The sequence below is a fragment of the Dryas octopetala genome, chromosome 2 (genome assembly GCF_963921425.1).
Source record: "Dryas octopetala chromosome 2, drDryOcto1.1, whole genome shotgun sequence".
Classification (NCBI taxonomy): domain Eukaryota; kingdom Viridiplantae; phylum Streptophyta; class Magnoliopsida; order Rosales; family Rosaceae; genus Dryas; species Dryas octopetala.
The window spans coordinates 10,665,569-10,688,739 of NC_141367.1; the positions used below are offsets into that span (position 1 = coordinate 10,665,569).

At 36.4% G+C, this 23,171-nt stretch overlaps 2 protein-coding genes and 1 pseudogene across 3 annotated transcripts; 2 read left to right on the forward strand and 1 right to left on the reverse strand.

Annotated features, from left to right (window-relative positions):
- The first annotated feature begins 5,970 nt into the window (after window positions 1-5,970).
- LOC147293020 (vesicle transport protein GOT1-like) lies at window positions 5,971-9,888 on the forward strand. The gene is made up of 8 exons (XM_086232066.1): window positions 5,971-6,109; window positions 6,318-6,374; window positions 6,520-6,566; window positions 7,001-7,092; window positions 7,240-7,320; window positions 7,437-7,534; window positions 7,619-7,700; window positions 9,523-9,888. Exons 3-8 carry the CDS (start codon window positions 6,536-6,538, stop codon window positions 9,559-9,561), a joined length of 423 nt encoding a protein of 140 aa, XP_086088192.1. The 5' UTR covers window positions 5,971-6,109; window positions 6,318-6,374; window positions 6,520-6,535; the 3' UTR covers window positions 9,562-9,888.
- Window positions 9,889-10,935: 1,047 nt separating this feature from the next.
- LOC147293021 (disease resistance protein Roq1-like) lies at window positions 10,936-14,857 on the forward strand (annotated as a pseudogene). Its single transcript, XR_015120237.1, has 5 exons — window positions 10,936-11,462; window positions 11,867-12,960; window positions 13,106-13,365; window positions 13,916-13,974; window positions 14,044-14,857. The product of XR_015120237.1 is annotated as a disease resistance protein Roq1-like (transcript).
- A 1,967-nt stretch (window positions 14,858-16,824) lies between these two features.
- On the reverse strand, window positions 16,825-19,338 carry LOC147293022 (beta-galactosidase 13-like). The gene has a single exon (XM_086233843.1). The coding sequence runs from the start codon at window positions 19,336-19,338 to the stop codon at window positions 16,825-16,827; it is 2,514 nt and encodes an 837-aa protein (XP_086089969.1).
- Window positions 19,339-23,171: the final 3,833 nt, after the last annotated feature.

Here is a 23,171-nt window from a genome sequence, read left to right on the forward strand (position 1 = left end):
TGTATCCATGCGGTCCGTACTATCCCAGTACGTTCTGACTGAACCTGGGGAGCTGACCAGGGGGCCAACTGCTCACTGGGTTTTCCACTGTGGTTTAGAGAATCGAAACCCAAGGTCGCTCACGCAACCCCTCGTTCTAAGACTAGGTGTCCAAACACTGAATTCTCATTAGTTTCACAATACTCAATGAGGATGATTATGATGCATGAATGCATAATCCACTACCATCAACCTATGCCAAAATCAAGTCCATGTAGGAATGCACATGCTCAATATCAATTTCAGTGTTCAACGTATAACAACATTATCAACCCAAAACCATTACATAGTTAAGGGTTCTCATCAGCAGCCATTAATCATAGAAATGATACAAGGTTTTTCACATACTGAAATATAAGTCACACAAGTAGTTCAAAGGGGATTTATAAGCCTCATTACCATATTTAATTAGGTTATATTATGAGGAATAATTCATTAATCAAGCTGGCTGGTTGCAAGGCAAATAAGGATAAATCACCTTTAAATTATAGAGTGACTCTAATCCGATAATTCTATTTCTTTTAATCATCAAATATCACATAATTTTCTCTAGGCGTTTAGGCCTTTAATCTAACCATTTATGCATCCTATAGTTTAACTAGAGTTTTCAAATAGCAATTAAGCAAGAACTAAGCCTGTAGGTTCCAGATTTCACAACAATTAACCACCATGGATGCAGGTATCATACTTACAATGTACATACACAACCAATCATGCACAAGCACAAGCAAGACTCTCCAATTGTTAGTTTCTAGAAAATTAACTTGGGCAAGCCCCCCTACCTTCTCTAGTAGTTGCCCCCAAACTCCAAAGCTCTTAAGAAACTAACAAGGCCCCTGCAACATTACACAAAACACACCAGGACACAACCAAGTTCAAGAATGGGGTTTTACCGAGTTAACGCACTTGTTTGGCAAGCTAAGATTGTCCCAGACACCAAATGAATAATCCAAAGAGTGAAAACATTTAAATGAATGCTAGGTGGATCGACTTTAAAACAAATTTATAATGATGTAAATAACTCAGGTGGTCAAATGGATATGTTTTAAAAAGGAAAGAATTAGAAGGTAGCTGACTGCCAGCAAATAGGATCACTGGAGCAGGGTGTAGTCTCGGATTTTAAAAAAAATAAGTAACAGTCCAAAAGTTTTGAAAATTGGTGGGATGATTTTAGACATGCAGAGGGTCACTCACAAAAAATTATCAAGTGGTTTGGAGTTGTGGATCAATATAGTTTCGCCAATCAATCCAGCCTATGATTTGGGAGCAATGCTCATCCTCCAAATTCAAAGGTGGAGTGACTAATGTCTTAAAACCTCAAACCGCATGATCCAATATAAGAAACCCAATCAAAACAGGTATAACATCATCCCATCAACCTCATTTTAGGTTAAAACCACTAGAACACAAAGGAGACTCAAAAACTTAGACTAGTAAAAAGGAAATCGCTGCTGTCAAGTTTCAGAAATTCAGGGTCAGCTTAGAAAATTCATAACTAATTCGTCAGAGGTCCGATTGAGGTGTTCTTGGTTTCTAAATGACCGTTAGGATGTCTAGTTTATGCATACCAAAAATCAGGTCGAAATACTTTTTCAATCAGTAAAGTTTTCAAAAATAGTAACTCCGGGTCAGGGATTACGAAAACCAGAAAAATAAGGTTTTTGACAGAAAACTCAAAACTCTTGACTCTTTTGCCAAACCAAGCAGACCAACACACCCAAAGCAACACCAAGATAGATTCACAAGGTTCACAAATAAGTTTAGAGCTTCTTACCCCAAAGCACAGCTTGGTTTCACGAGACAGTACCCTCAAACCCGCATGCAAGTGCACCAAATCCCTTTTCTGATCTTGCATGTATCAAGGATGAAACCCTTAACAGCCTATCAGTCTAAACAAGTAAAAAGAGAAACTTGACTCACAAATAAGGGTAAGAACTTACCAAGAAGAACATACCTACTCTCGGATTGCACATGCATTCACAAAATACAATTCATATTAGTGATTAGCTTGAGAAATGACCAAGTTCTGGGCTTGATCAACAAAATGAAAGGTTTTTGGGAACGAAGTCAGAAATGAAAAGAGGATTGAGAAATCCAAACCTTCCTCAACCAGTTGCTGCGCGCTCTCCCTGAGTGTAACAAAAGTCCAGCAGCCCCAAAACACAAATGAAGGTACCAAAGTTAGTTCAAGGCCTTGGTGAAATTTCTAACTTTAGAGAAAGAATCTGAAGGGCTATCGAAACGTAAGGAGGTAACATGCAAAAGGAAAAATTACCCAAAATCAGTCCTCACCTCTTCTATTCATGTAGCTCATAGACAATGGTCTCCGACTTTTCTCTCTCGGCTCAAAAAGTTCCTCACCCAGTGAACTCGAGAATGTTGTCTAAGGTTTGGTTCTGTGGTTACAAGACTGTTTGTCTACAGAGGAAATGGAAAGAGAGAAAAATGCAGAGAGAGAAGAGAACACAGACAAAAAGGAGAAGAGGAAGGTGAAAGGGTTGGCGTACATGAGTTTACAAATGATGGTTGGTTGGGTTTCCAAAACTAACAGCCATCAGAATTAAATAACGTGTACGTGGCTGTCTTAGGGGCTAGGTGGGCTGCTGATTGGGTTTTAGGCCTAGGCTAACCATATGTAATTAAAGAGCCCAGCTGGTTTTAATTTTTCATGCCAAAGGAAATTAATTGGGCTTGGATTTATGTACTAGGGTCCAAAATAAATAATTAGGTTTAAGGGAAAAATTAAATGGGCTTCCTAAGAAATGGAAGCCGGCCCCTCTTGCCACGTGTCACGCCCTCAAGTTCGGGTTTAAGAGTTCGAGTGTGAAATTACTACATTGTCCCTCCAAGGTTACTACCGTTAATCCTTGTCTCACTCGCAAGGCACGAGCAATAAAAAAAAATAGAAAAAAAAAATAGAAAGTAACAGTAACAAGGACAAGGGTAGTTCCAACTATAAGCAAAAGTACTCCGAGTCACGTTGACAACTGAAATAGAAGTGGTGGTTTGACCTACAAGTCAACCATGGTCAAGTAATACCGCGAAAAAAAATTTGCTCCCTGGGTATCACACATATAACAATGCATAAACATGATGCACAACCTAGCATCTCAGGAATGTATACAATCAAAACATATAATATTCAAACCAACCTTTATCATCATAATAACTGAATGATTATTTAATCAAATTATGATGTCCGATTATAAAAAGTAGGGCCATACAATAATCAAATAGATTATATGAATTCACTAGTGGATGCCCTAATTCATTTTCATTAGTCAATAACTCACATATATTCAGTAATCAACCAGCAATTATCAATGTTATTACCCAAAATCGTTACTTAATCAAGTTATAGTTTTCAAATTATGAAAGTAAGGTCACACCACAATCAACCAAGAGATTATGTGAAATCTCTAAAGTGTACCCTAATTCATTTCAATTAACAACATTTACTCTACTTGTAAAACAACAAGTAAAATGCTAAATCAATGGCTAACAATAACTCAATCAAATAAATAGCTCAAACGAGCATCACTGGCATCTAGATGTGCCATTACAATTAATTTGTGTACCGTTCTAATTATGACACCAACTAATTGAACAACAATAATTCACTATCATAAACAGTAAGATGTTACCTACAAAATTAAGGTTTCACACACCATCACTAAAATAATAAGTCAAATAAGGTAACCTTACCTTATACAATTAATTAAATAAATCATTCTCACAATTCTACAAATTATACAACAAAGGACTAATGACAAAACCACAAGACTAGGATCCCAAATCACCCACCTGGATTCCGTGCATCCTAAACCTACCTCACCACTTCACCACCTTCGCGGGCGAAGAGAAACTCAAGACAATCTCTCAGCTAAAAGAGACAACTGAGAGAGATGTTGCGGATGAGAGAAATGAGAGCTGGGGGGTATTTATATAAAACATTGTCGAGTGCTTGGCAAGGCACGCCGATCGCTCGGTGAAGTGGGATTTTTCACAAAATTTCACCGAGTTCTCCGTTCTTCTCATGGCTTCCTCCCCTGCCACCAGATGCTGTCATGTGTCAATATCTTGGCCGTTTGATCAAAAATAGATCAATGACCAAGATCTTCCCACTCAACAAACTTCGAAAATTAACCAAAAATACTCCGGGACTCAGAAAAATACTACGTACTCGTAGTGAAGAATACAATTTTCCCATTGGCTCAAAACCAATCTTGAAAATAAAATAAAACACGAAAAATTTTCGAGGCCTCACAGATTAGGTCACAAATCGATTTACTATACAGTTGTGATTGTCAAACAGTCACAGTTGAGACTGTTTCAAATTTATAAGGGGTTAATGCTTTTGATTTAGGCTTGGAAAATGAAGTCTTATAAAGCAGAAACGAAATATTAAAGTTTAAGCCTTGCAAATATTGAAAAAACAATAATTCAATAAAAAAGTTATGACTGTTAATTAGACAGTTATAGCTCAATATAAATATATTCTTTAAAGTTTGTACCTAAACTGAAATTTAATATCTAAAGTGAAATGATATAAACATTTTGGTAGTTAAATATTGCAATTTGGTACCTAAAGTTAATGAAAAATTTTATTTGATAACCCTTAAACTTTTTTTACCTCTAGCCCCAAAATTAACATTTATAACTCTTTTTAACTTGAAATACTCATAATATCCTTCATAACAAACCCTTTTTTTTTTCTTCCCCAGTCAACCATTGCCTCTCCTTCCCTCCCTTGCTTGCTCCCCAGCAAACCACTGCCCCCCTCACTACTGCGCCCCTTGCCACCCCAGCCGCCGGCGCCCCCATACCCCACCACTGCAGAAAACCCAACAAAATCCAATAAAAAAAAACCCACGTCGCCCAATAAAACCCACAAAAAAACCCCTCGCCTCCCCCATCGTCACCTAGCAAAACCCACAAAAAAACCTAGAAAATGGTTGATTATTTGAGAGATTAGATCCATCAAAACCCAGTAATAGAGAAGAAGAAGATGCAAAATTTTCAAATCTGGTCGAATTTGTGGTCGCCACGTGGCGACCACAAATTACTTTTGTGAAATTTTTGGTACATGTGGTGATCACAAATTCAACCATTTTTTCTCCTCTTCTAGCTATAATGCACTTCTCCTCTCTAGTTATAGCGCATTTCACCATATCTGAGTTTTCGAATTTTGTTTGTTTGTTTTTTTTTTTTTTTAAGATCTGGGTTAGGAGAGAAGGGGAGAGAGATAGTGAGAAAAGATGATGAGTCGCTGGCCGGTGCCCACCACCATCCTCCACCTCCTCTACCGACCTCTCATCTCTCTCTCTTTCTCTATCTCTGTCTCTTTCTCCCCTTCCCTCCCAACCCATTTAGAGAAAACGTCTAGATTTGAGTTTTATTTTATTTTTTTTTCAGATTTGGGTTGGGAGAGAAGGGGAGAGAGATAGAGAGATGAGATGATGGGTCGTTGGCCGGTGAGGGAGGTCGCTCTTCATGGCTCCTGCATGAAGAAGGTGGAGGAATGTTTGGCTGCTGTAGAAAGAAGGTGCAACAAGTGAAATTTTGGGTCGAATTTTTGGTGGACTCTGGCAACATTTTCATATATAAAGGGTATTATGGTTTGAAAAAATATTAAAGGGTCATTATTATTAGTTTTGGGACTATTAGGTCAACAAAGTTTAACGGATATTTAAAAAGTTATTGAATAAAATTTCTCGAAGTCAATACTATTTTTCTTTTTGCAGGAAGACAAAATATATATATATATATATTTTGTATTTTGGTGTGAAAAAAGATTTACTATTATATATAAATATTTATATAAGTACACTAAAATCTCAAATTCTATTGGCTAAACAACATCATCATCCTGGCCAAAAAAAAAACAACATCATCATCGAATTGTTTTCTTAAGCTCTTCCTTAGTTCCTTTCCTTCGTTTAGAAGCACCAGAAAACCGATTTTATTCGTGTCCAGCACGCGCTCTCTATCTCTCTCTGTGAAGTTCTCAAGTTCTCAACAAACCATTTCCGCTCCAACCCTCTCAACAGTCTGCCTCACTCTCACACAGGTTCTCTCTCGCGCTCTCTCTCTAAACTCATCGCCATTGAACTCTGTTTGGTTGCTGAGAAACCCTAGGAAACGAAAAGAAAACGGAAATTAGGGCTGAATTTTTCGTTTTCTCTTCGTGTGATTTCTCGGAAAACAATCGGAGTTGTAGATTCACTCTTTGCTCGTTCTAATTTGATAATATACTGATTGGAATCTGTCTTCTACAGGTCCTCGTAAGATCCTCATCTTCAAATCCGTGTTTGTTTGCCTCAGATTTCTTGAAGGTATTGTTGCCGCATCCATTCGATCCTAAAATTCTTAATCCAAGCCCTAATTTCCATTACTTTTCACCTTTTCTTGAATCTTATTCATTTATTTAATCTGTTAATTTCTTTATTCGCTGCTAATTTTCGATGTTATGGTGTGCAGTGAATCGTCAGAAAAAATGGTTTCCTTCGAGATGAATGATCGGAAAAGTGAGAGAAATTTTTTTACTAATCTTTGCTGTTTATCATAGTTTTCCAAGAGATTTGCATTCTTTTATTTACTTTCTTTATGTGTTTGTGTGTGTACATCTTGTTTATGTGCACTTGTTATAGGTAATACTGATTATAAATTCAAGTGAGACTCAAACTGCATAGCATTTGGTTTTCGTGACCAATATGATAAATTCTTAATACCTTTTCCAAAATTGCAACAATGTTATGTGCGGTGATATTGTGGTGGACAATTCATGTAGTATAGGAATAATTCTTATAAAGAAGAATGAATTATAGGAATTTATTCTGTTTACTCCGCCTCTTTTCTATTGGGGTTAAATATCTGGATAAAGTTTAGATTGATTGCTAGCTGGGCTGGTTTTGGATGTATATTGGTGTGACCTCTGATTCGTGTAATTGTGAAATGACAGAGATTGGACTAGGATTGACAGGATTTGGCATATTTTTCACGGGCATGGGAATCATTTTCTTCTTCGACAAGGGATTACTTGCAATGGGAAATGTAAGTGTATTTTTTATCTAATCTTCTTGCTAAGTTACTTGCTTCTCTCTGTGTATGTTTTTTTTTTTTTTTTTTTTTTTTTATTTTTTTATTGCTGTACATGCTACATGTTTTAACACTCCTCATTTGTGTGTGGTACTTAATCAGATCCTCTTCTTCTCAGGGGTGACTTTAACCATTGGATTTAAGTCCAGTCTGCAATTCTTCATGAAACGTCAAAACTATAAGGTTTATGATGCTTAACCTTTCTCTTCATCTCTGCGCGTGTTGATGCTTAACCTTTCTCTCCATGCATGTATTCTAACTTTTCTCTTTCACCTGGGTTTTTTTCTTCAACTGTACAGGGATCAATTTCTTTTGGGGTTGGCTTCTTCTTTGTGATCATAGGGTGGCCTATTGTGGGCATGATTTTGGAGGCATATGGGTTCATCGTACTCTTCAGGTTTATAGGAGTTTTACTTTGATCCTTTTCATAGTGATACATTCATTTTACATTTGAAGTTGCTGATGGGAGTATGTTGTGCAGCGGCTTCTGGCCAACATTGGCAGTTTTTCTGCAGAAGATTCCAGTTCTAGGATGGCTGTTCCAACAACCATATGTGAGATCGGTATGTTTATTTTGGTACTTTAATGATTCATAATACCAGATAATTTATGCAATGTCTGCCTGACTTATGCATTCATGAAACCCATTTCAGGCAAAACTGGAAAGCCCTTTTTTTCTCTTGTGGTTTTTAAAATGATTTATATCTGGACTTGCATGGGAATTATTCTACTCATTTTTATGTTCATAAAAAACTAGTTGATTATTGTTAAGGAAAAAAACAAACATATAGGACATTAGGACTATTGGAGTCGTGATCCCATTGTTCAATATATAAGAGAATATTTAAAATCATTGACAGCCTGACAGTTGATGCAAACTTGAGTCTTGCTAACAAATAAAAGACCGTCTTGATTACCTGCGGCCCTTTATATTGCCCTTTATATTGCTCTTGACACACACATAGATATATGTGTGTCTGTTTGTCTGTATATATGTATATATTGAACTTGTTTATGTCGGAGTTTTATTTTTTGTTGGAGTGGGGGCCGGGATATGATTTATTTATTTAATCATGGTTATAACTATGTTTCGTTAACCAGAATCTTCTTCTTGTAGAATTTGCCTCTGTTGGTCAGATTTAACTGGGTTGTATTTTGTTGGGCTTTGGGTGTATCTGGAGTTATTTCTGGGTAAAATATGGATAGGTCTTTTTCCGCAGCACATTGTCTCTCGAAAAGAATTGAGGGCACATTCCTTTTTTTTAATGGAAAGAACAGTTTCTGAAGACCATGTGATGTTCATGTCTGTCTTATATGATAATTTTTGTTTTTAATTAAAAAAAAAGTGTTATTATTTTTAACTTTTTTATAAGTGCTTTCATATGTTTTGGTGTTTGAGTTGGTGAAATAAAAATACATAGGATATCAAAAGAGTAAACTTGACATGATGTTCTAACCAAGTAAACTGAATTTTCTCGGAACAAATTCGAAAGAGCTCTTGGGCATTTTTTCTCTGTAAAGCAAAAAAATAGGAATTATTAGTCATGTTGCTTAAAGTAGGACATGAGTTGTGTGTGAAGTGGGTTTAGCTTTAGTTAGATAATCATACGGTGTTGCCATCCTAATCCAACTAGCGGTTGTTTGCAAGAAAAATGATGGGGTCGATTATTACCTTGGTGTGGACATTCACCTTATAATTTGTTTCAAATTTTTTAGTTAGCTTGGCAGAATCACTTTGCTTAGTACCGTTTTTTATTTATATAACCTTGGGAGAGAGCAAGTTTTTCGTGAAATTAGTCACTCTCGACTGTCTTAGAAAGAGGAACCCAATACCTCCATTATTCCCCCACATGCTTTAACTTCCTGTCTGAACAGGATAGGCAAGGCCGCAATATGATGTCCAAATTAAGTTTGCCATGGTACTGGGGAGTCTACCATTAAGGTGGGAGCACTTTACTAATTTATGTCCTATATTAAGGTGGCAGCACACCTCCTTGCACAGAAACAAGTGCAACAAATGGACATTAATCTATCTGTTTTATAACGTTAATGTGAAATAGAAGTTTGAGAGATATTTTGTTTCTTTACTCTAATGATGTGAGTATTATCCTTGGTTAGCTTGGTATCCTTGATTAGCTTGATATTCTTGATTATCTTTGATTAGTTTGAACTGCATTGGAGGTGTCTGCATACGAACATCCAATCAGCTTGGTATCGCGCAAAAGCAATTGAATTTCCATATGTGTTGAGCTGACCCATACCACATTTTCAACTGCTCCAGGATAATTGTTTTATGTTCATGTGGTTCTTGCATGTTTGAGTGTAAACAGTCTGACCGAATAATTTTTCTTTATATGTTTATGACCATCCCACTTTGATGTGCAGATCCTTGACCGGTATCGTGGCCGACGGGTGCCTGTGTAAGTCAGGAAATAGAGTGCCACAAATCTGCGGGAGGGCAAAGCTGTAATTTCTTGTATTATACTTTAGATGGAGAAACAAAATTCTTTTAAATTCAGCTCACAAATTGAATCTAGGAAATGATCTCATTTTACTGAGCTTTATCTTTTTACGAAAAGTGAAAATGATATATGGGCTTTGTGTACTAGTCTGTGTTGGTTTCCTTCTTTTGTTCCCATTGGTGGATGTAAAATTCGTTTTTTCCTGATGACTTGGACACTCTTGGGTGGATGTTCCGCTATTCAGATTGTCATTCATTCGGGTCATGAGTATTGAATAATTCTTGCTGGCTGTGGGCCAAGTGCTATGTGAATCCGCTTGGGAACAAATAAAAACAAAGGATTACTATTCCTGTCCAAGTCCAGGTGAAATTAATGTGTTTGTGTTTGAATCTCATCCACAATTCGGACCAAAAAAAAAAGAGGATATTTTTTGTTTTTATTTCTTATACTTTTGGTACCCAAATTTTGACCAATGTCTCAATTTGGTATGTTTATTTTATCTGAGTACTTAAAAGTCTCTCACAATGCCAAGGGACTCAAAACACTAATGTTAAATAAACTGGAAGAAATTGGATTAAATAAAACTTTAAATACCAAATTAGGATAAGGGTCAAACATTGGGTACCAAAAGTGAAGAAAAAAAAAAAAACTGAGAAAAAACATAGATTCAGTAGCTACACATGATTTGAGGTTGCCTAACCCTTTTGTAATGGCATACAACAGAACTGTTCTACATCAGGGTATTATGCAAATAGTACTTCTGGAATAGCTGATTCTGGTTGCAGGTTTTAAACCTTGGAAGGAAGCTTGGTTAATAGAGTGAGAATCCTTATGGAATGATCATTCCATTGTTTTCTTCACATACATAATTTGAGAATGCTCATTGCCATTCCCATGGGAATTACAGGTAAAGATGTCCCATTCCCAAAATCTTGTATTTTGCAGAGCTAATGCACAGCAGCCAAAACTGTTTGTTGGGAATTGGGATGATCCTTATCCTCATCTTGATGAACAATGGGGCCTGGCCCATTGACAAGATTGATAGTGAGGGGTTCGTCGAGAAGAAAAGTAAGCAATAAATCCAGTCAACAAAAAGTGAAACAACACCAATCATGTGCAAACGCGTAGTAACAACTACCAGAAGAAATATCACAGGTTTTTTTTTTTTTGGCCAGAAATATCACAGGTTGAAGTTGCAGTGAAAGTTGGTCTCTTTCTTCGCATTCACATGGCGGGTAGCAGGAAACTGCTTTGTATGATGCAAATCGAGTATCATATATATATAACGTGACAAAACCTTCGAGGTGAGTCTACCATTCCTATCTCTTTGGTTTTCTGGCTTGCATGCAAACAAACAACATACCTTCTTGCACCAAAGAACTAACATATATAGCTTCTATGGCCAGTCAAGGCGAGTCTTCATCTTCTTCCCTCACCCATTCATGGACTTACGATGTGTTTCTGAGTTTTTACAGACCATTTGACCAAAGCTTTGGTTCGTGAGGGAATTCACACCTTCATAGATGGCCAGCTTAGAAGAGGAGAAGAAATATCAACAACACTTCTCAAAGCAATTGAAGAGTCAATGATCTCTATCATCGTCTTCTCTCAAAACTATGCCTCCTCGAGGTGGTGCTTGGATGAACTAGTAAAAATCATTCAATGTAAAGAATTGAAGGGACAAAAGGTTGTGCCAATTTTTTACAAGGTGGATCCCTCCAATGTACGGAACCAGACAGGTAGTTTCGGTGAGGCACTTGCCAAACATGAATGCAAATTCAAGGATAACATGAATAAGGTGCAAAGATGGAGGAAAGCTCTTTCTGAAGCAGCAAATTTATCCGGATGGCATTATTTGGATGGGTATGTTTCCGACCACTATTGTGTCCTTTTATTTTTATGTTGGATGGGAGTAAAAAAAATCCTTTTCGTTAACCTATAGTTAGGCCCTTTTCTTTAGAATGATCTTAAAAGTTCTGCTTGGTGTTTGAATGATGAGATTACATCTTGTGCTTGGCTCAAAAGAGTAGTTAATTGATTTCTGATTAACAGTTAGTGTTTGAGAACACCTTTATATCATGCCTCATATACACACACACACATAATTCTTTAAATGAGGGCTTCCCTATTAGAGAATGAATGTACACACACACACACACTATATATATATAGAATAATTAAATCATATACACAACATATATTTTTTGACGTGTACATAGATTAAAAGGTCAACTCATTAAATGTTTTGTATGCTTTTGAATTGACAGACATGAATCTCAACTTATCCACAAGATTGTTGAGGATATATCAATTCAAGTATTAAATCATACATATTTGGAAGTGGCCACACATCCAGTTGGAATAGAGTCTTCTCTACAAGATATAGATAAGCTTTTAGGTGTTGGGGCAAACGATGTACGGATGGTAGGGATATGGGGAATTGGTGGAATAGGCAAAACAACAATTAATTGCCAAAGCTTTGTATAATTCAATTGCTCATAAGTTTGAAGGTAGATGTTTTTTGGAAAATGTTAGAGAAAAATCAGGGCAACATGGAGGCCTAGCCCAACTACAAGAGACTTTGCTTTCTGAAATTCTAGGGGACAAACTTGAAGGTGACCAATGTTGATAGAGGAGTCAATGTGATAAAGAAAAGGCTGAGTCATAAAAAGGTCCTCTTAATTCTTGATGATGTGAATGAATTGGAACAGTTAAACAACTTAGCTGGAGGGTCTGATTGGTTTGGTTTGGGCAGTATAATTATCATAATGACCCGAGATAAGCATTTGCTAAATGCTCATCAAGTTAATTTAACATACACGGCCAAGGAATTAGATTATCATGAAGCTATCGAGCTCTTCAGTTGGAATGCCTTCAAAAGAAATGGACCTTTGGACGATTATGTGAAACTCACAAAATGTGCAGTAGAGTATGCTCATGGTTTTCCATTGGCTTTGATTGTGTTAGGCTCTCACCTATGTGGTAGAAGCTTAGATCAATGGCAAGCTACATTAGATAGTTACAAAAGAGTTCCTAACAAGCAGATTCGAAAAGTTCTCGAAATAAGTTACAATGCATTGGAAGATCCTGTGAAGGATATATTCCTTGACATTGCATGTTTCTTTAAAGGTAAAAGCATGGAAACCCACTTATTGGTATTGAAACACTCATAGAAAAGGCACTGATAAGTGTTGGCCAATATAAATATATTTTGATGCATGACTTGGTAGAAGAAATGGGTAAAGAAATAGTTTGTGAAGAATCGCCTACTAAGCCTGGAAAGCATAGCAGATTGTGGTTTCATGAAGATGTTTATCATCTTCTGACAGAAGATACAAAGAATATATATATATATATAATTGTATAATTCAATTCGGTATAAATAACTTGAGTAAATCGTTTTCTTTTAAAATCTTAAAGAAAAATATATATCGAATTTTATATTAGTTGAGCACTTATTTGATAAAGAACTTGCTTTGTTAATGCTTTTGCTTTTTATACTATAGGGAACCGAACAGATTAAAGGTATCATGGTAAACTTGCCCAAACCATATGAGATACCCTTGGCTGGTAAGAGCTTCTCAAAGATGAAAAATCTCCAATTTTTTGAAAATTGTAATGGACACCTTTCTGGAGACATTGATGATCTCCCCAACAATTTGAGATGGCTTGATTGGCCTGAATATCCTTCAAAATCCTTGCCATCCAATTTTCATCCTAATAAACTCGTTGCTGTCAATATGCCTAGCAGTTGCATGACACAACCGTGGGTGGGTGTTTAAGGTATTTTAAATTACTTTCAATTGAAAAAGTTTACTTTTTTTTTTTTATTATGTTGTGAACTTCTTTGAAGCATAGCAAAATCTGATCCCCCCCTTTTTTTTTTTTTTTTTTTTGTCACAGAATTTTCAAAATTTGAAATCTATGGATTTATCTTACTCTGAATTCCTGATAGAAATCCCTGACTTCTCAGGAATCGTAAACCTAGAGAAGTTGAATCTTGATTTCTGTACAAGTTTAGTTGAGGTTTATCATTCTGTTGGATTCCTTGATAAACTTGTTGAATTGAGCCTTCTGGAGTGCTCAAACCTTACAATGCTTCCAAGACTAGTCACCATGAAATCTCTGAAATTTTTGTCTCTTCATGGTTTCGTTGCCATAAAAGAAATCCCCAACTTCTCAGGAACCCCAAATCTAGAGGAGTTGGAAATAGATGACTGTACAAATTTAGTTGAGGTTCATCATTTTGTTGGATTTCTTGATAAACTTGTTGGATTGAGCCCTGTGAACTGCTCTAACTTTACAATGCTTCCAAGACTAGTCACCATGAAATCTCTGGAATTTATGAATCTTCAAGGTTGTGAAAGGCTTAAGAGTTTCCCAGATTTTGCAGGAAATATGGTATCCTTGAAAAGCATATTTATATTGTGCGCTGCCATAAAAGAAATCCCTGACTTCTCAGGAATCCCAAACCTAGAGGAGTTGCATATAAGTGACTGTACAAATTTAGTTAAGGTTCATCCTTCTGTTGGCTTTCTTGATAAACTTGTTGAATTGAGCCTTCTTGACTGTTCTAAACTTACAATGTTTCCAAGATTAGTCACCATGAAATCTCTAGTGTACATTTATTTTGATGGTTGTAAAAGTCTTGAGAGTTTCCCAGAAATTTCAAGAAAGATGCTATCCTTGTACCATATAGATCTGTCGGGCACTGCCATAAAAGAATTGCCGCCATCAATTGGGTATGCCATTGGGCTTGAGGAGTTAATTCTTAAAGGTTGTAAAAACCTTACAAATCTGCCATGCAGCATTTATGAGTTAAGACATCTTCAATCCTCGGATCTCAATGATTGTCAAAACATGTTACATTACCAAATAAGGTGAAGTCCGGTGCAGAATCAATTCCTTTGGTGAATCCAACTAACTCAAACATTTCTGTTCCTGGGAAGGCAATTTATCTAAAAGTGAGTTCCTTCCAACTCTGGTTTGGGTGCCCAGATTAACAACACTTGATCTCTCAGGAAGCAATTTTGATAATCTTCCTGTAAGAATTAGCAAATTTGTCAACTTATTGGACCTTAATTTGAGTCGTTGCAAGAGGCTTCGAGAAATTCCAAAGTTTCCACCAAAGGTAAGAAAGGTACAAGTGGGAAGGTTGCGAATCATTGGAAAGATTTTCAAAATTGTCAGACATATTGGAACATAAAGAGCCAATAACTTTTCATGCTATGAACTTGTTCAATTGCCAGAGACTGTGACAATCTGGGTTGTAACATGGAAAAGTGGGAAAACATTTTACTAAATTAGGTTTTTTTTTTTTTTTCTCTCTCTCTACATACAAACACACACACACACACACACACATATAAATAAAAAATATATATATATACACACACACACAGTTCAGATAAAATTATGGTTATTACCGTGTTACAGGTATCTTCTAAACACTAAGCGTTTAGAGTTGTACTCCCAGGAAGTCAAGTACCAAAGTGGTTCAGCTATGTTAAGGAAGTGAAGTTTTCAAGTGAATCGGCTTCTGCAGGGACTTACAAGGATGGATTTGAATGGGAGAATGCAGGATCCAGATCATGTGAAGTTTGTATTGAAATCCCTGGAAATTTCAAATGGGAGAATTCAGGATTGGCACTCTGTCTTGTTTTTGAATTTGAGCAGAAGTTCTTAAATGCCCTTCCATGTGGTCCTGTACCTGAAGTTCACATCAATGGATACAGTTGTGGTTTCTATAGATTTTTTATTTATTCAACAAAGACAAACTTAAATCATGTGTGGTTCCAATATATTCCTGGTAATGAAATCAAGTTGCAATGTGGCAAGAGAGAGTTTATTCCTGCCTCTTATGTGTAGAGTTCAATTTTCCTTCTTTGAGTAACCTCGCTATCAAAATGGATCGGTGCCCTTAAAAAATTGGTGGGTCCACCTAGTATGCCATGATCACAGTCAATGGTGCTAATCATCAACAAGAGCAGGGGCAACAATAAAAAAGGCCTCGTGGAGCCTCAGTTGTCAAGGCAGTCAATGTTGATGAGCAACAACAGCAATGCCTTTACATGTCCCTGGAGCCAATGAATTCTCAACAGAATGAGTCTAGTAGAGCCTCAGATGTGATGGAAATCCATGAATATGATGATGATACGAATGTGGATCATCATCATCAATAAGAGCAGTGGCTTTCCTTGTCTTTGGGGCCAATGACTACTACTAGAAAGCGGAAGCATATGCACGATGAAGACCAACCATCCACTTCACAAAATTATTAGGATGAGTGTTTGAATTTCACCAAATGCTCCATCTAATAAATTTATGGATGATACTTTGTTTAGAATTGAGGGGTAAGTTGAACATGCCTTTGTTGAGACTTGTGTGTTAAGGCTTCCTCTTACAAACTGATATTATCTAGCCTTTGTGTAAATTTCCATTATTTATTAAGTTTTGTGTTCTTTTTGGGTTAGTTTAACATATAAATGTTTGATACTAGTCGTAAGAAGATTTTTGTTTCATGGACTTAATTCAGTTGTGTATTTAGTAGAATATTTGGTTTAGAATTAATCTATGTGGATACCGAGGTTTGGATGAACTATTCTTAGAGGATTAAAAGGGAGTACTAAAGCAATAAGCATCAAAAGAAGAAGAGATCAATGCTCCTTAGGGTCATGGCATCAAGAATCTCAGAACCTATAAAATCTGTAATTTCCAATAGACACCACTCGCCTCATATTGGAAACCAATAAGAATGAACCATGAATTATCTCATATAAATATGAATTCAATGAGAGTTTCAACAAAAGAAAATACTATTAAAAATGAAAAGGGAAAACAATAAGTGAAGATTTTAAGAAAAATTAAAAAGAAATGACAACTAAAAACATTAACCATGACTTTACTCGAGGAGTCCTCGAGTAGCACCCTAGGACGCACCAAGCAATACGTGAGGGATGATCGAGCAATACATTGCTGAGTACAATGATTTGGGTTAGGATCAATAATATATTGCAAAATCCTTCATCTTTAGAGATGATGAAGTAGAAACTCCAATTCGATTATAATCAATTTTTCTTTGCTCCTTCACCAAAAGAAAAAAAATATATAAAAAATAAAAACAATCCTTTCATTGATTAGGATTAATTTGATGTATAAGATTAACTAATCCCAATCCAAAACATTAATTATCCCAACACTGCTGTCTCAAACACCCTTTATATAGTTATATGGCGCATTTAACTTGGATAGCAAGTGTCTTCATGATATCTGGGCAACCATCATTGATATTGTTGAAGAAAAGCTCGCGGTTGATTGGGATTGAGCAGCTGGTGTGTCCCAAGCAATGCTGTTCAACCACCTCCTTGGATACTGGGGAGTTGCATTTGCCCAAGACGTAGCTACCACAGACTCCAGTTGGATTGCCGAAGCTTGCAAATTCCACGGCGACGATCTTTTTGTAGTTTGGACACTTGATATCCGCGGATGGTTTAACAACATCCAAAACAGGATGGATATTGCCGTCTTGTCTTGCCCATGACTTAACATTTGGAGGATGATATTCTCTAATGAAACTACAAATGGTATCTCTGTTGACGGTTAGGATCTCAATGTGTTCAGGCTTTGCTGCTGCCTCCTCCTCCAATACTACAAGAAGATTTTTCCTAGACTTGATGAAGGATCTCGGGATGTGGTATTCAGATTGAGTAGGCTGTCCGAGAGGAGAAATGAAGGAGATCCAATGACGACCAATGCTTTTACCATTCACCCAAATCATTCCCTTTCCCATACCCGTCATCCGAATAGCAACAGGGTCATTTCCTTCAGGAGCATCAAAATATGTCTTGAACCATGTTAGAGCCTTTGCTACTTCCTTTGTTTTACTCCATTGAACTTGTTTTGAACCCTCCTCGGTGAACACTTGGAGCTTTTCTCCATTGAGGCCAACCTGATGCCCCCACCCATTCTTTGAGAGATCTAGTGTTCCAGTGGTCAATCCTAGGACTAATATAGCATTAGGCCCTGCATACCTATGCTCCATGTAGGCTCCGCTATCCGGGAGTCCCACTGTCATGGCAAGGAGGGCTATCTGGTTGACCCCTACCTTGAGGGATACAGGTTTCTCCAAGAGGAAGCTCTTCTCGTCGTGGCTGCCATGTCCCGAACCAACATATTCACCATTGACAAAGACATGCAATGCGTGACCAAGACTTGCAATTCGTATAACAGGTTGAATACTTTCCTTCATGGGCAAGTCCTGTGGACTAAGTTCAAGGCTAGTGGTGTACCATGCATAGTCTGTGGTATCTTTTAGCAAGCTGTACAGCTCTAGTGGTGTGCTGGTATTAACTGGCACTTGCACAGTGCTTGGAATGGGTTCCGAAGCCTTTCTCCAGTTGAGATTATTAGCAACCTTTGATCGAACAAAGTTTCTTTCATTATGTTGGGATACAATTGTTCCGGTATTGAAGATGACGGTCTTGCAATCAGGGAGGATGCTAATGGAACGCGGTGGCAGGTAATAATCTTGACCGCGCCAGTTAACAATTGTTTCAATTGTGGAGTGGTTGTTGGTCAAGAAAGCAGCACATATGTTTGTCCCTGGTTTCTCATAGAAACGAGCCTCGGTGTCTATTCCAATCCTTTGGACTCCATGAACTCCCCAAAGCAAAGCCTTCTTGGATAGCTTCAAAGCCTTGTGCAAGTCCTTGAGGTGGCTCCATTTAGGGTCCCTTTGCAAACCATATTCATCAAGAGGAGCTTCGTCATAGTAGCGAGTTGTTGTGAAAACAGCACTTGTTCTTCCAAAATTTGTGCCACCATGGTACATATAGTAGTTGGTTAGAGCTCCGTTCTTTGAGAAAAAGCGCGCAACTGAAAATGCAATATCTTCAGCGGCTCTTTGTGAAGGAGGGTCACCAAATACTCTGTACTGAGCAGTCCAATTCTCGGTCCATAGAGCAGGCTTGTGGGGCTTATTAGGGCCTGTGAAAGTATCGCCACAGTGCCTTCCGTTGCACGCATTAATTACCGGATCAGGAGCATCTTTTTGCTTGCACATGATCCATGGTACTCCGATGTTCTGAGCCACTGCCATCTTCCCCGCCCACCTGACATAACTATTTCCCAACTCTCTATATGCAAGCTGGACATGATTGTACTCATTTTCAATCTGCGCTAAGATGATTGGGCCTCCCTGAGGAGCAAATAGCTTCTCCTTTTTCAATTTGTTTACAACCATCTTCATATACTTCTTCATGTGGTACTTGTATGCTGCATTATCGGAACGAAATATGATGTCGGGGACTTCCCTTAGCCAATATGGAAGTCCTCCATGGTTCCATTCGGCTTGGATGAATGGCCCAAGCCGAATGGTAACATACATTCCATTCTCCTGTACCAACTTAATGAACCTCACCAAATCATAGTTCCCCTCAAAATTGTACTGCCCTTGCACAGGCTCATGAATGTTCCAGAACACATAAGTTTGAATCACATTCAAACCTCCACGTTTAGCCTTCCTCAGAAGATCCGGCCACATTTCAGCCGTGCTTCGCGTGTAATGGATTGAACCCGAAAACAACAGCTCTCGTTTTCCATTAATAATCAGCGACCTCCCATCATATGTCACGGGGCCACCCCGTTGGGCATGGCCGTGGTGGCCTTTTTCATGGGCTACCGTGGCTGAGACCACTATGGAAACAAGAACAATTAGCAGCACTCGACTTGGTACTGCCATTAAGAATCTTGTTCCTCCTTAGAAGGAGGATGTAGTACGTGATTACACAGGGGAGGGGAGATGGTTCGAACTCGAGTGTGTAGGGGGGAAGCTTTTGTCTTTGGCCTACTAGGCCAACCCCAAGTCACAAAGGAGGATGTAGTGGTACTTAGAAGCCTGCTCAGAAACTCCATCAAACACAATGATATATATAAGGGAGACAGATGGTTTTTTGTTACAATGTTTGGCGTGTTTTCACGATTGCATGGCTATTTTGCTTTGATGTTTGTTTCTAAATGAAATCAAAATCAGTTGTAACTAATAAGAGCCGGCCTATTGTTGTTAATTTTGTTTTTCTGGTGACAATTAGCTCCTGTCATATTACCTACAATTAGTGTATATAAGGTCTGGTGAATTTTTTTAGAATCCAAAATTGCCCACAAAATGATACATTTTATATAAATCAGGACTCAGGAGTATATTGGTGTTGTATTAGTTAAAAAAGAAAAGGGAAAACAACAATAAAAACAATATATAGGAGCATATTAGTTATAACTTTATAATGCCAGCAATAATTTTGTTTTCCTTCGGAGACAAAATATCAAAGAAAACAACTGAGCAATTGTCAAAACACTGGCTAGAAGACAACAAAAATTAAAGTAAAATAAAGAAGGACAAGGAGATTGTAATATTAACTCAGAAATAAAGCCCTCTTTGGCGTTGCTCCATCAAAAATAAAATCACAGAACACAGAAAAAAAAATTCACAAGAAAATTTGGGTTTTACTATTGATTTATTATGTAACAAACCAATTTCCAACTCAAATTTATAAATTAAGACTAATATTCCAACACTGATATTTTATGTAACAAACCAATATTCCTACATTTCAAATATATTAAAAGCACACTTGGCCTCATGCAGACATGAAGTAAGCTTACTAAGGAACCTCTATTAATTGTTAGTTACAACACCTTAGAAGTATATAAAAAGAAGAGCAATGCTAATAAATAATCAGAATTAACCAATCATATATATGCCAATAAATGCATGATATTATTATTAAAACCATATATATTCTGACCATAATATATATATAGAGGAGTGCTCTAAAACTAACTGGTTAGCAAGTTAATACGAAACTAACCATACTTTTGGGAATACCACATAACTAATCTCATAATCCAAACCGTCAATTATTTAGGTCCTACTTCAAAAATTATCATTGCAAAAAATCAACTAAATCAGAAATCATTTAGTCATCTAATTGAGATCAAATAAATAGACGATCAGCATTTTCGATAAAAGCATATAAATAGTTGTTGTTATAATCAAATGACTAAATAACTTCCGATTTTGAAGATTTTTTACAGGAATGATTTTTGAACTAGGGCTTAAAAAATAAACGGTTTGGATTTTGAGATTACATTGTGCGGTGGACCCAACAAGGTGGTTAGTTTTATATTAACTTACTAACTAGTTAGTTTTAGAGCATTTTTTTATATTATATATATATATATTATGCGAGAAATCCAACACAAAGGGTCTTGTGGCAGCAGTGACAAAAACTCTTTTTCTTAGAGTCAGATCGAGCACTTATGTTTTTGCTGGTAGGGATATTGGAGATAGCTATAGCTTTGCAGTCATGAGTTTCAAGAATGACATCTTTTGCATTGTTTATTTGGTAACTGGGCCTTCACTTGCAGAAGTAGTTAAATTTCTCCTTGGTCTTGATCTGAATTATTACTTATATAACGCTTGGGAGAGGAATTAATTAATTACATTGATTCCACATTTCAATCCCTAAACGAGTAGTGTCGAACATAGAGCACATTTCTCTATTGTGCTTGAATTATTGTCTTATTAAAAATTGGACCCTGCTTTTGAAGGAGTAATGTACTAGGGACATTGGCTATTGACATGATCACTATTAATAGTTAATTATATGGATATTCCTTAAAAAATATTCTCTTAAGAACAATTTTGAGCAATTGCTTCAGAATGGATAATTATCATTGAATTGAATGTGTAATCTTCTAAATGGATAACCATATTTTCCAATTAATCAGATTTAGGGAGTTTTCAACTTAAGTACGTTTACTTCTGATGGAGCAATTTAAGTTGGACCAAATTATGTTTCAATCCAGTTCAAATTCAATTTAATTAGATAAAAGTTTCCCAATCCCATGTTTATCAAGCCCCACAAACAGCCCCATAGTGCTTTAATGGTGCATACTTATTCATCTTTATTAATCATATGCTTTGATTTAGAATAGGTTACACAAAGCCTTCTGGATGGCAGCAACACTTTTGATTTTCGCATAGCCCTCTCGCGTAACCACCAACCTTGCACATGGCATTACAATTAGGACCAGGTAGCTCTTCACATTTTGCAATGCACGTTACATCGGCCATTCCTGAAATAATAGTAACATATATTAGTGTATTAGGTAAAGAACACGTATAAAAAAAAAAAAAAAAAAAAGATCCAAAATGAAGTTATAAGAATAATTTATTACTGTTAATCAACAAAATTAATGAAAGGTGTAATCTGTTTGCAGAGATGCAAAAATTAATTTAGAGCCTATTTGGGAGCATTTCTCTATGCAACATTTTTTCTTAATTAATAGTGCTTTTGTAATTACAAACACTACGTAAATCTTTTGTTTTTATGTTTTTGTTTTTAGAAAAACGAGTATTTTCTTGAAAAGGAAGTACTTAGATACTTCTTCAATTCTAAAAACCAGTTCTGTTTGTTAATATTTAAACTTCGTAATCAAACATTACAAAAAATACTTTTGGTTATCTAAAATAAGAGAAATACATTGATGGGGCTGTCTTATATGTTTGAATCACGATAAAAGAGATAAACACAATAGAAAATCATAGAAGCTTTTCTCTTTAAAATAAACCACTAAGAAGAGAAAATAAGATAATTAAAATTGCGGAAAAAAGGTCAAACATTATAGGAAGCTAGTGATACGATTAATTCATCATGGGAGTTCTAAGTTTCAACATACCATGTGAAAAGAAGAACATGGCAATGACAACCAGAATGATTAAGTTCTTGGCAAAGATGGAGAAATATCCAGAGGCCATTTTTTGTATATCTCTCACAATTTCCACTCCAAGTCTTTAACTTGCAATCTTACATTCCCCGATGGTGATGTATGGTATGTATATTGTATACAATATTTAGAAGACCTAATAAGGTAAAACAATCTTGGCTGATTGACCCATGCACAATTATGTCTAAGAACTTTTTTTTTTTTTTTTTCATTTTAGTCAATAGTGACGGTTTTAAATTTAAGAATCATTCATTGACTAATGTGTAATTTAGAAATAATTGATTAATTTATTTGTAATTGGCCGTTTTTTTAATTAATGTCATTAATTTATATATATACATTTTAGAAATCTCAAGCAAATTAAATAACTAAAATAATGGCAGATAGTGGATGCTAAATCTAGCAAACGCACCAAATATTCACACATACAGATCAAATAATACCAAGAGAGAGATGAGGAAGTAATTACTGGAGCAAAGAGAGTGACTTACTATCAACTTCTCATAGAAAATACAAATTACCTATAAGATACAGCAGTCTCAATAAACAGAAGAAAAGACACGACATGCCCCTGTAGAAAAGTTTAGAAAAGAAACTGAAAAAACACATTAACAAATAGGATTAACTGGATTTTAGGGTCAAATTCAAAAAATTCAGCCACCTAGTATTAAAACATACCTAAAAGCCCTCACATAATTACAAAGTATGCCGTTATTCCTAAGAAATGCTAAATTGAATTAATTCCTAAATTATGGGGATTTGATTGATTTTGATGATAAATGCAGT